This window comes from Hoplias malabaricus, chromosome 6, assembly GCF_029633855.1.
Source record: "Hoplias malabaricus isolate fHopMal1 chromosome 6, fHopMal1.hap1, whole genome shotgun sequence".
Taxonomy (NCBI): Eukaryota; Metazoa; Chordata; class Actinopteri; order Characiformes; family Erythrinidae; genus Hoplias; species Hoplias malabaricus.
The window spans coordinates 12,417,339-12,430,887 of NC_089805.1; the positions used below are offsets into that span (position 1 = coordinate 12,417,339).

Genomic DNA, 13,549 nt, shown 5'->3' on the forward strand with positions numbered 1-13,549 from the left:
CGTGCCGCCGTACAGGAGACGTCATTTTGAGGGGGAGTGAGGCGTTGAAAAGCGGCACTTCGCACATAAAGCACTTATTTACGGAACTCAAGGGAACCACACACAATAAACGAACCCGTTCTAGCCGCGGAGAACCCCACCGCTAACGAAAACCCCATCCCGAAAGCGCCAAACACTTTATTTTCCGTCTTTGCGGTTTGGGTTTAGCGCGCCATTGGCCTTTAACATAGGCAAACAAGCTTGAGCTATAGCGGAGTTAAAGGGAAATCCACCAATTTCCAAAAAGTTCTCAGCAATTACTCACTTTAAATCTAAACCAAAGCCCTCACGGAGATCTTTTGATTAACCTCTCGTTTTAGAGAAACTTAAAGAGTCAGGATTAGTCACAATGGCTGTGATAGGAACCAGACGTCTGCTCCTTTGAAAATCTGCCTCATTTGTTCAGTTTTGCCATCAATAACATTACAAATGCAATAGAAAGTCAGAATACACATTTGGGCTCATTTTCCATTTTTGATAGAACATACATGAACATGTTCTGTTTTGTGTAGGCTGTAAAATCTTACATAGTTTGTTCAAATTTTTTTTCCTTGGGTGGTATTTTTGTGTTATTGTAGTTCACCTACCTAACTACTAGAGGTGTGGTATCCAGCATCCCAGCTGATGCCTTAGGGCACATTTTTCTCAGACATACAGGGCTCTTGGGCTGATGTGGTTGTTAAATTAAATATATTTATATCCTGCTTGTTTGTATTAGTTAGAAAATGATATAAAAGCCATATGTTCCACCTTTAAACAGATATGTAGATGTTGTGAGCCCTTGTTTCTGACACCAAGTAAAAAAATATAAGAAAATGTAAATATATGTACCCAACTTCACATTAAAAATAATTTCTTTCAGCAGAGAGGTCTCTGTAACGACCAAACACAGGGTTATGTGATTATTTATGTTCCTAATGTATAGAAAGGTATAAACCTGACAGATATATACAGTACATCTATTGGTTTTCCTTTTTACTTGTAAGAAGCCAACAATCACAAAAATGTGTTGCTTTCCACCTACAGTTGATGCTGTGACATAGTTTGAGCTGTGGAACTCTGGGATATGTAGTTTTAGTGATATTCTCATGTCGGCAGTAAAAGAAGTCTTTAAAGAGTTTCTGCAGCTGAGGAACTGAGATACAATCTTTTTTTAATTTCTTAATTTATTTTTTCTTTATTCTTTCTCTTATTGTTTTTCCTTTCTTTCATTCTGTGATATAATGGTATAATCTGTCTCCCAGTGATCTAATGTTAATTCTGTCATTGTAAAAACAGAATTAGTTGTTTGTTAAAGACAGATTTTGTCAGTGTTTTATTGCTGTTTCCCAGCGGTGTGAACTCTGAGCGGTGGATGGCGGAGACAGAGGTGACCGTGTCCATGGCGGAGGAGGTTGGGGACGTGGTGGTGATGAAGACGCCTGAGGAAGAGGAGGGTGGGGCTGATGATGCAAACAAAATGCAGGTCATATTACAGCTGCAGCCAATCACACCTGGGTGAGTCACCTGGAGAAATATAATAGATAAAGACTGTTTTATTTCATGTCTCATGAACGTCACATGAACTCAATACAGAACCCTCCACTCGTCTTCTGCTCTTCTCTGCAGAAACAGTCCCCGCTTTTCATAATCTCTCAGTATTTTCATAATATGTCCTTTTAATGCAATTGTGCATCCCTCAGTGAAACTAGGCCTGTCACAATAAAGCATTAGTATGTGGTCGATATATTGTCCCAGAAATAATCGTGATAATTGATATTATTGTCATTTTAAAACCATCTTATGCCACTGATGTAATGATAATGTCAGAATGGCTGAGCGGTCTAAGGCACCGGACTCCAGGGTGTATTCCCGCCTTGCGCCCAATGATTCCAGGTAGGCTCTGGACCCACCGCGACCCTGAATTGGATAAGCGGTTACAGATAATGAATGAATGAATGAATGTAATGATAATATAATATAATAATAATACAGTTAAATGCCCTTAAGGAGCAATGAACTTTTGGCAAAAACAGTTATTAAAACATTAAAACACTGGAACTGGAATATAAAAGATCTTTAAATATCCTAATAAATAATAAATAAATAAAATGAAAACACTGTTTTCGAACTAATTGACGTAACAAAGAGATCAGAAAAAACAAAAGAACAGAACAGCACTAAAAGTGGCTAAAAATATTGATGTTTGTTGTTATGTAAATAAAGAAGTAAGTAAACACAATGGGTGATAAAATGATTGAGGAAGTATTGATATACTGTAGGATAAATCGATAATGTAATTATTGTGAGAGGCCTGAGTGTAACAGGAAATAATAATGAACAGAAGACAGATGGACAAATGTCTTCAATGTCTGTTTGTGTTTTAAAATGTTTTAAAAATAGTTAAAAGGATGTAAAATGTCTATTTGTTCTTTTAGTGATGGAGAAGAATCTGGAGAATCAGGAGCTACTGTCGTGGCAATTGAAGCACAAGGTAAACCATGAATACTGAACTTTCTTAACGAGCATGTCAGTACACTTCAGGAGCCAGTCCCAAATTGGAATTAATAGGAGAGTTACATCAGGAACGGGATCTGGTTTAAAACATGTGCCAAGTCGAATGTGCAGAGTGTAATGATCTACCGTGGCGCCCTCTAGTGGGAGATGCAGGAAGATAAAGAACAGAAGAGTGTAGCAACAAAGGAGAAATTTAGCTGGTCATTAAAATAATATAGAATTTATATAGAGAAGCAGGAAGATACAATCTTCTTAAGAAAACATAAAACAAAAGCTAATTACTTACAAAGTTTTGTAGCATTTTTTTAGTGAATGTGTCCTGTCCTGATCAAGTGCATATGTCACACAGTTATTTAATTCCTGACATGTAGAGGGAATGTAAATATATAATTGATGTCATTTCCTGGGTGCACAGCGTGTACAGTGAGACAAGTATTGGCCCTTAGATGGAGCCCTGTGGAACACCATAGGAGACACATAACTCATATGTCTGTTTTTCAGATGAAGCTCTGGTGGAAGGAGACGATGTTGAGCTGGGATATCCCATCACCTGCGGCGAGAGCAAAGCCATTCTCCTCTTCAAGAAATTCGTTTGCCCCGGGATCAATGTCAAATGCGTGAAGGTGAGAGTCTCTGGCTTCCCTCTGATTAAAGAGCGCTTTCAGGGGCCACGTCTCAGCGCTCGCAGCTCATGTGGAAGGAACATCATTATGATTGCGCAAAGTAATAATGAGTGTCATGGCTCCAGAGCCTCGTCAAAATGAGATGTTATTATTCTGTCTGCATTCGGAGATTGGGGTAATAACGATATTCCATCCAATTTCCTTCGACGGCAGTTAAGACGGCCTGTGAGTCATTTCTCCTGGCAGATCCGTCATGAGAAAAACACGCTTATTTTAGCATGAAATCTCTTAAAGTGACAGTGCTTTCCATCTGTGCAGCTCTCTGATTCAACTCTGTCTCTCTCTCTCTCTCTCTCTCATTGTCCAGTACGAGGACCAGTTAATCAGCCCTAAACAGTTTGTCCACATGTCTGGCAAAGCCACTCTTAAAGACTGGAAGCGAGCCATCAGAATGGGCGGAGTGATGCTCAGGTAAAGATTAACACTTACATCATCAAAAACAGTGTTTGTCCAAACCTTTCCACAGAATCTACTCCTTTGAGGAGGTTGAAATATCCCCCGAACACGACTGTGAGGATTTGTATTTCACCACTTAAACATCAATGAGTATTAGTTCTGCATCACACCACTCCTCCTCTATCACTCCAGAAAACACAGGTCTGCTCCAAAAGCCAATGCTGAAGGGCTTTACACCACTCTAGCCCACATTTGTCATCAAGCATGGTGATATTAGGCTCATGTGCAGCTGCTCCAGCCCCCCATTCAGTTAGACAATGCTGTTGTAGGGATATTATAAAAGCTGAGGGCGTTCAAGGGGTGATTACACTCTTTGGGACATAGCTTTTGGTTTTATATTATTATACATGAAGATTGTATGACGTAAACAACAACAGCTTCTAGAAAAGGTGTCATTCATGACTTTAATCAAAAACCCTGTGTATAAAGCTCTGAGTGCGTGTCCTCTCTATGTGCTGCTGTGCTGTCGGTTTGTGCTGGAAACCGCTCTAATGTGTTTACGAAGCCCCAGTGTCTGTAAATGGGTAAAAAAACAAAATGTCTGGGTCCGGTATGCTAGGCTTTCTCTCTCTCTGCTCACGGCAGAGAAACGCCATCTGGAGGTTTTTAGACAACGGAGAGACTCCAAACGCTGAAAAGCACCAACCGAGATGAGGATGTTGCTCTATTCCTGCTCCATGGGGGGGGGGGGGGTAACACTGACTTATTTTTGCTGTTACAGTTACATTACTTAAGGTGAAACTGACTCTAAATTCAGGAGAGCGTTAACTGCATGAAAGTAAACACAGAGGGAAAGTGCTACAAAAGCTCGAAAGCTCGAGTTACACGTGAGTTTCAGTGGGAATTCAAACAGCACCCAGAGGAAATCCACGTGGACACGGGGAGAACACACCATACTCCTCACAGACAATCACCTGGAGGAAACCCATCCAGACACAGGGAGAACACACCATACTCCTCACAGACATTCACCCGGAGGAAACCCATGCAGACACAGGGAGAACACACCACACTCCTCACAGACAGTCACCCGGAGGAAACCCACGCAGACACAGGGAGAACACAACACACCACACTCCTCACAGACAGTCACCCGGAGCGGGACTCGAACCCACAACCTCCAGGACCCTGGAGCTGTGTGACTGCGACACCATGCCGCCCCTTAATACATAATACGTAACAATTTGACTCTGAAGGAGATTTGTCACTGTATTTTGTTCAATAATAATTTTTAAAAGACATTCCAGTGTTTGGATGCGTTCAGGGACTAAATCTAACACACTCCATATATTCAGATTGCTCTAAAGCTCTATCGAGGGTATGTGCCCTTCATGCTCTGTGTGAATTTCTCAGAGGGTCCACTATCGATGAACCAGACGCTGCTCCTCGGGATGAAAGACGTGGAGTGTAACCCTGACCTAAGCAGATTGCTCATATGGACTGTATATGAACTCCTGAATAATCTGATAGTGGCTGAATCTTTTGTACACGTGAATGTCTGCATTGTTTCCTTTCTCTGTTTACGTCCAGGAAAATGATGGACTCGGGTCAGTTAGATTTCTATCAGCACAACACACTGTGCACCAACACCTGCCGGAGCACAAAGTTCGACATCCTCATCAACAACACACGCTGTCCCCCAGACAGCAGTGTACTACACACACCTTCTGCAACTCAGGGTGAGCCTCACACACACACACACACACATATTGAATATACGAGGGTTATGAGCACAAATCAATATCACGATTAATTGTACATTTTACCACGATTGCGATTCATGAACGATTATTTTGTGTTTGTATTTATTACCCCCACAGTTCAGTGACGAGTCTTGTGTTGTAAATATTCTCCCGTATTAAAGCTGGGTTATTTTCTCTAATGTCGCTGGGCGCTTGTTCCTCTCTTGTTTTCTGAGCACTGTTTATATTTGGTGTGTGATTGTGCTTTGGATGAAACTGTTTTTCTCATTGTTTACATTTGACTTCTTTTTGTTCAGTGTCGTCTTAATTAAAGTCAGAACACAACATGTTCAAACAACAGTGTTTTTCGAGCTGCTCGAGTCACTCGGTCGGACTCGGCATTTAGGCTCTCCTCCAGGTTGCTTCCATGTGGCAGATAGGGGGCAGAATCACGTGGCTACAGCTTGGTAGCGTGGTTTTAAAGGGACAGTACATGTACACACAGTGGGGACATAACAGAATTAAAATAATTGATATAATTGATATGAATGTTGATTTTGATTAATTTTTGAAGTTCTAAGGATAGGTACAGTAAGTAAAACACAAAGTTTAGATCACATTTTATTTGGATGTTCCCCTATAAATGATTTACACATAATTATAATAAATTATTCTCAAACTTTCTGGTGATGGTCAGCTAGTAATCAGCAATATAATGGTTAGGGTTAGGTTTATGAGTAGGTGTGGGTTTTGCTTTGAGGTTAATGTGTTAGGGATAGATTTACTAGGGTTTTCACACTCAGCTTCAGGTTCATTTGCATTTAATTGATACTTAACTGAATGATGCTTAAATGTACACTGCATATACAAACCATCAACAAAGGACCATCCAAATAAATTGTTATTTAAATGTATTATATTTTTATATTTCTGTGTAATCACTGTTAACATCTATACATTTGTTAGATCTAGTGATTAGCTTTTCACTTCCTAGAAAAAAACACATTTCCTCTTTACTGGAAAAATGAAAATATATGGCTCTCATCAGAAGATCTCTTTCCACTGAGAGTATTCTTCAGATTGTGGAGCAGGTAAAAACCTGTTGGGGGATGAACCTGGGCCTGAGTTAGGGCCTGAGTCTGGGGAAAAGTCGGGGGCTGTAAGGTGGAGACTAATGTCCCGGAGTCCACAGACACATACACAGCTCCAGGCTCCAGTTTCCTCAACACATTTGTGTTACTCAGAATGGTTCAGTTTTCACAGAGATTCAACAAAACTAATGATGGAAATGAGCTGATGTTTTCTTTATATCCCTCAGAAAGTGTCCCTGCCTCGAACCGTTATAAAATTACCTACAGACCTTAATTATCGGCCTTCATATTTTATTTTTTTCTATACAGTTGGTTTTGAATCTGGACAGAGCCATGTGCTCCTGGGTGAAATGGCAGGGTTTTGTCAGAAAGGGCAGCTTAATGTGCTGGGACCTTGCAGGAGCAGCCGAAAGTGAAACAACATTTTAGAAATCTGTGACAACATGCAAACTCCTTCTGGTGTGGGTTCATTCCCTTTTAATGATGCGCAGAAATGCTTCTGGGGTTCTAACAGTGAAAATAAAAAAGTAAAATAAAAAAAACAGATTCTGTATATTTCACAGAATATTCAAAATGACAAGTTGTTGCTCTAATGCTGTAATTAACACTTTCTATAAAAATGACTGTGGTGCTGGATATGTCCTGTTTCCAGGGCCGGCTGCAGTGGGTAACGGAGCAGAGGTGGTCCTTTTGGAGGAGAAGATTGAGGAAGCTTCTGGGGGTTTGGACTGGAGTTCAGTGACTGTGGGAACAACAGAGAAGAAGGAATCACCCGAGATATCTGGTGAGATCCAGGGCCACCTGTGTGTCCACTCCAGTCTGCTTTGATACAGGTGTTGCTGTGACGGTAGGATTGCATCCAGCTGTCAATACTTAGACTGTTATAAGGATATTAAATAAACCAGTGTGTGTGTGTCCACCAGAGGATACGCTGAGCTTCTGGAGAGGGATAGCGGATGTGGGTCTGATGGGAGAGGTGGTCAGTAATATTCGTACAGAGCTGCTGGAGTTACTCAGAGGGGTTCAGCTCAGATCTGACCAGGAGAATTTACAGGACGCAGGTGAGTTTTCCTCCTGATTGTTTTCCGGTCTGTATCCTCACAGGCGGTGGTTGTTACCTGCATCCTGGGTGGTCCGATCATAAACAGCCTGCACAAAGCACAGATGAGAACAGGGTACAATGCATCTTGAGAACACCCAGTGATCTGATCACTCAAACCACATTCGGAGACGGACTGAATATGACCACATTATTCCTGTAGAGTGCAAGACAAAGCAGGGATTTTCCAATGAACAGTTTTTGAACAGGGCTTAAGTTTTGGAGACAGTGTGTCGCTCGTTGTTCAGATTCTCACTTGCTGCCTGACGTACCCTGTGGTTTTAATCTTGTGGCTGATCAGTATACATGTTTTTAACAGAAGTGGCAGTTCTGAGTAACCTGGCCCAGGTGTTTGGTCTCCTGGACTCCATCAAACGAATCCTCAGCATCCGACGACAAATGACAGACCCAGGAGAGAAACAGGTTCTGAAAACACTGACCAGTGAGTACTGACAGAGAGAAATCTTTTAATCTTGACTTATTTAATCCCTTTGTGTGTCGTTAATCCTCTGACCCTCAACATTTCTATGAGGTTTAAGCCGTGACCTGGAGCCTGAAACATCTTTCACTGCTGTAAACTCAACGACAAAGTGTAGGATTAGTTTACAGTGCCTCAATCTGCATTTCCTTCAGGATGTTTGTAAAGTAACTTGAGCTCTGTGTTGTGCCCTGTGTTATAATGTTTCAGGTCTGGAGCAGCAGCTGGAGGAGCAGAAGAAGCAGCAGAGCTGGTTGTGTCAGTCTCAGGCTCTAAGTGGTTTATTGGCTCCATCCTCCTCTCCGCCGGTGAAACGAGCTCCTAAGCGGCCTCGTCTGCAGCGTCCTGCGTCCACCACGCTACTGAGCTCTGCCGTATCACATCCTGTGAACCTTCAGCAGCCTCAGATCACCGTCCTCTCGCCCATCACACTGCCGTCCATCCCTCAGCCCATCACTCTGACAGGCCTCACACAGCCGAGCAGCGGCCTGACACTCCACACGCTCCCCATTGCATCTCAGGTAATAATCAATCAATAAACAACCTGCCTGGCACAATTATGTTTCTCCTGGTGTAACTACGGTGATAGAGGAGTCCTGGCGTGAGCACGTTCACACTGCGTGATTCATGTTTTGTTCAATCAGACAGAAGATAAACACGGTCTATATTTAATCCCGTCCTAATAGGACTAATATCTTTGGATTTGGAAAATTAAATGTAAATTTTGTCTGTTTTTACGGCAGGTTTTCACAAGGATCGGAGTGGACGGTAAAGGTGAGACTATCGCCCTGCACCCAGCGCAAGGTCTCGCACAGGGTCTCACGGTCATCAGCCCCGTGGAACTGCTACGTCTCACGCAGGGAACGGGGAGCGCAGAACACCACGGCATCGAGGAGAACGGCATTCACACGGCCACAGTCATCGAGATCGACCCGGCGCCGCAGGAACATGGCCTCGGACTCGTGGAGCTGCAGCTGGAGCCAGAGGGAGGCGATGAAGATGAATCTGAGACAGAACGAGGTGAAGTGGAGCAAAGGGACGGTGTAGAAGCAGAGGAACTGCAGCTGGAAAGCAATGGACACATCCACAACCTGCAAATATTAGTCGTGGAGGAGGAACGCACACAGGTGGAGGACAAGTCCAAATGAGACACATACACACACACACACAGATCCACAGATTCACACAGAAGATGTCTGGCAAGTTGGCATCATCTTAAACCTGAAACAACGATCCATGTCTGTGCAACAGACATATAAGGAACATATAAAGAATCATGTTTTAATGGTCGCTGAACAAACCAGATCATGCTCCACAGAGTGGGTCCCCCATATGGGGCATAAGTACACAATCTCTGGAACATCCAGGACACTAGGTGTCAGTATAATGGTTGTTTCATAACGTCAATAAGAATCAATGGTGGAAATTACAGACTGTACCTTTTAAATCTCACCTGTAAACAGCTGTTTTCAAAGATTGTAAGTGGAAATAACGTTATAACGGCAACACAACACTGTCAAAACTAGAATGCGCAAAAACTCAAGGTGATAAATATAAAGCTGCGAGACTGAACATGTGGCGTGTGTAAATATCCCACTTCGGAGTGCAAGTGAGAAACTCACAGCCAGGGCTGGTTTTCAAGAGCAAGAGCGAGAAGAACAGACCTGTGTCCTGCACAATAGTTCTTCAGAAAATAATGGACTCCCAGGTGGGTCTCAATGGAGAGTCATAAGCGGATGAGCCCTTGTTACTGGGGTCAGATCAAGAACAACGTCCAGGTCCTTTTTTAACCGTCCTTGGTGTTTATTTTTCTTGAACACTGGCTCATAACTGTAGCAGTGGAAAATGATGTCCACAAACTCACATTGAGAACACGCACTAGGGCTAATGTTTAGACCAGGGGCCCCTCGGGAGCCCAGGCTGTCTATATTTGACATTGTTAATCATTTCTTGAAAAAAAGCCAAATTAATAACATCATTTATTTAAAACTGGTCTTAAAACTTAATGAAATCTGAGGTGTACAAATATGTTTTAAAGTGTTCTTGTGTAGTGTATAACTGCAATTCAAAATGTAAACATTCTCAACTTTTGAGATTTTATGGTGAATGTTGTGTTGTTTTAAAAATTATTTTATTCAACAGTTCGGCGCAGTGGAGCAGCAGGTAGTGTCTCTGTCACAGCTCCACGTGGGTTTCCTCCGGGTGACTGTCTGTGAAGAGTGTGGTGTGTTCTTCCTGTGTCTGCGTGGGTTTTCTCCGGGTGACTGTCTGTGAGGAGTGTGGTGTGTTCTCTCTGTGTCTGCGTGGGTTTCCTCTGAGTGAATATCTTTGAGGAGTGTGGCGTGTTCTCCCTGTGTCTTCATGGGTTTCCTCTGGGCGACTGTCTGTGAGGAGTGTGGTGTGTTCTCCCTGTGTCTGCGTGGGTTTCCTCCGGGTGATTGTCTGTGAGGAGTGTGGTGTGTTCTCCCTGCGTCTGCGTGGGTTTTTTCCGGGTGACTGTCTGTGAGGAGTGTGGTGTGTTCTCTCTGTGTCTGCGTGGGTTTCCTCTGAGTGAATATCTTTGAGGAGTGTGGTGTGTTCTCCCTGTGTCTTCATGGGTTTCCTCCGGGTGACTGTCTGTGAGGAGTGTGGTGTGTTCTCCCTGTGTCTGCGTGGGTTTCCTCCGGGTGATTGTCTGTGAGGAGTGTGGTGTGTTCTCCCTGTGTCTGCGTGGGTTTCCTCTGGGTGATTGTCTGTGAGGAGTGTGGTGTGTTCTCCCTGTGTCTGCGTGGGTTTCCTCCGGGTGACTGTCTGTGAGGAGTGTGGTGTGTTCTCTCCCTGTGTCTGCGTGGGTTTCCTCCGGGTGACTGTGAGGAGTGTGGTGTGTTCTCTCTGTGTCTGCGTGGGTTTCCTCCAGGTGACTGTCTGTGAGGAGTGTGGTGTGTTCTCCCTGTGTCTGCGTGGGTTTCCTCCGGGTGATTGTCTGTGAGGAGTGTGGTGTGTTCTCCCTGTGTCTGCGTGGGTTTCCTCCGGGTGATTGTCTGTGAGGAGTGTGGTGTGTTCTCCCTGTGTCTGCGTGGGTTTCCTCCGGGTGACTGTCTGTGAGGAGTGTGGTGTGTTCTCTCTGTGTCTGCGTGGGTTTCCTCCGGGTGACTGTCTGTGAGAAGTGTGGTGTGTTCTCTCTGTGTCTGCGTGGGTTTCTTCCGGGTGACTGTCTGTGAGGAGTGTGATATGTTCTGTTCAAGAACAGAACAAACCCATCACAGTCTTCTGCAGCTTTTTCCTGATGGAGCTCAGAACGAATGCAGCACCCAATAAACTCTTCACTTTTCACACGGCTTCATTTTTAGATTCTTTTCTGTTGAATAAAAAGAAAATTGTTATTTTTAATACGACACAAAGTTGCCATAAAATCACAAAATATAAAAGGTTTGAATTTTAATTACAATTATAGATTACACAAAAAATGATTTAAAATATATTTGTACACTCATAGGACCAGGAGGGTTAGAATATTCACACAGAAATCCCAGAATGAGGAATGTTAATAATATTCTCAAGGTGTAAGAAGATGTCACTTGAAGGTTATATATGTTTTGAAGCACGCTGACTCCAGAGATGGTCAGAGACCTTTGCACATCACAGCCAGGTTTATTATTATTTTCTTTTGTATCTATGTCCAACAAGTGGTCTGCATGGCCAGGTTTGAAGTCTGTGTAAGAGTGAGTTCAGTATTCAGGTGTGACCTTGAGAGGGCGCTTGTGAGTTTTGTTATAATATTGTGAAAAGTGTTTAGTATTACCTTATTTTCTTTTTTTGTGTGTGGATTTTTCTTTAATTTAATTGTATTTAATTTTGCCAAAATGTTAAAATCACAGACTCAGAAAATCTTGTTCAACTTGACTTTATCACCAAAGCCAAGATCTGGACATTTGTCAAAAGGATAGGACTGTTATTTATACTAAAACTCAGACTTCTGGATTGAATTTGATCTTATTTAGGCTCCGCCCACAATTGTGTTCCTTTATAGCAACTGTTGCTATGTTGCTAGATCAGACAAGTTTCACAGACTACTGGTAAGTCCTAAAGGACAGTGACCCTGCATACTTTACTACCCCCCTTCCCCCCTGTTCCTCTGCGCTCAGGACCCCCACAGAGCAGGTGTGATGTGGTGGTGGATCATTCTCAGCGCTGCAGTGACACTGACATGGTGGTGATGTGTGTGATGTGCTGGTGAGAGTGGATCAGGCACAGCACATTGGGTATGTGCGTTATGTAACCAGAGAGTGTTACTGTAAACAGCAGTGCAGCATGAAGAACTGTGTCAGAGTTACTTTAACAGAACAAACCCAGTCCCGAGGGGATTGGGAGTCCAGAGTCGAGGGGGTGGATGTGGTGAGATGGGATTTGTCATTTTTTCTGGGAAAATGCAGGAATAACTGAACTGTGTGTAATTTCTAAAATACCCAGGTTTCTAAATGTGCTTTTTAAAAGAAATATAAATAATTTATTGTAATCAATTTTGACTCATTTTTGATAAAAACAAGTGACTGTGTGAGTGACTGTGTGACTGTGTGCGTAACTGAGTTACTGAGTGTGTGTGAGTGACTGTGTGCATGACTGTGTGAGTGACTGTGTGTGTGACTTAGTGTGACTGAGTGTGTGTGTGTGACTGTGTGCGTGATTGTGTGAGTGACTGTGTGTGTGACTGAGTGTGTGTGAGTGACTGTGTGCATGACTGTGAGTGACTGTGTGCGTGACTGTGTGTGTGTGAGTGACTGTGTGATTGACTGTGTGAGTGGCTGTGTGACTGTGAGTGACTGTGTGAGTGACTGAGTGACTGTGAGTGTGTTTGAGTGACTGTGAGTGTGTTTGAGTGACTGTGCGAGTGTGAGTGACTGTGTGAGTGACTGTGTGAGTGACTGTGTGAGTGACTTTGTGAGTGATTGTGTGAGTGACTGTGAGACTGTGTGAGTGACTGTGTGAGTGATTGTGTGAGTGTGAGTGACTGTATGAGTGACTGTGTAAGTGATTGTGTGTGTGTGAGTGACTGGGTGAAGGGGTCTATGATAGCCATTATCAGAATATGAACAAATGGTGGAGAGTAGGTGGTGAATGGAACCAGACCTTATCCATTACCTTACCTTATCCAGACCTTACCTTATGATTTGAAGGGCGTTAATCAGGAGTGTGTTCCTCTCTTCACTGAGATACCAATCTTTATTGTTCTGAGAAGGCTTTACACTCGATGTTGGATCCTTGCTGTGAGGATTTGATGGCATTATGAGGTCAGATACTGGATAAAATTTTCTGGATTCCAGTTCATCGCCAAAAGGTGTTGGTTCGCTCAGTGAATCAGAGCTCCATGAGCCAGTATTGGGGACTGTATACACTCCTTATACACACTGTGATCATGTGTAGCTGCTCCAGAGCATCCTTTTTAATTTAATGTGATGTTTATTTTAGAAACACACACTGTGTCTATCGTGGGTGAGGTGCACAGGTGAAAAGGCTGGGCTTTTTTGTTTTGTTTTGGTGTATCTGCA

The 13,549-nt window shown here is 43.1% G+C and overlaps 1 protein-coding gene across 1 annotated transcript; it reads left to right on the forward strand.

Moving 5' to 3' along the window:
• The first annotated feature begins 1,393 nt into the window (after positions 1-1,393).
• On the forward strand, positions 1,394-10,958 carry gmeb1 (glucocorticoid modulatory element binding protein 1). The gene is made up of 10 exons (XM_066674614.1): positions 1,394-1,536; positions 2,457-2,512; positions 3,037-3,158; positions 3,526-3,629; positions 5,205-5,353; positions 7,100-7,231; positions 7,371-7,508; positions 7,866-7,988; positions 8,235-8,545; positions 8,768-10,958. Exons 1-10 carry the CDS (start codon positions 1,394-1,396, stop codon positions 9,170-9,172), a joined length of 1,683 nt encoding a protein of 560 aa, XP_066530711.1. The 3' UTR covers positions 9,173-10,958.
• The last annotated feature ends 2,591 nt before the right edge of the window (positions 10,959-13,549 follow it).

Coding starts and splice junctions, on each gene's coding strand:
- gmeb1 (XM_066674614.1), top strand. CDS start 1,394: ATGGCGGAGACAGAGGTGACCGTGTCCATGGCGGAGGAGGTTGGGGAC. Junction 5,354..7,099: donor CACACCTTCTGCAACTCAGG/GTGAGCCTCACA, acceptor TCCTGTTTCCAG/GGCCGGCTGCAGTGGGTAAC. Junction 8,546..8,767: donor CGCTCCCCATTGCATCTCAG/GTAATAATCAAT, acceptor TTTTTACGGCAG/GTTTTCACAAGGATCGGAGT.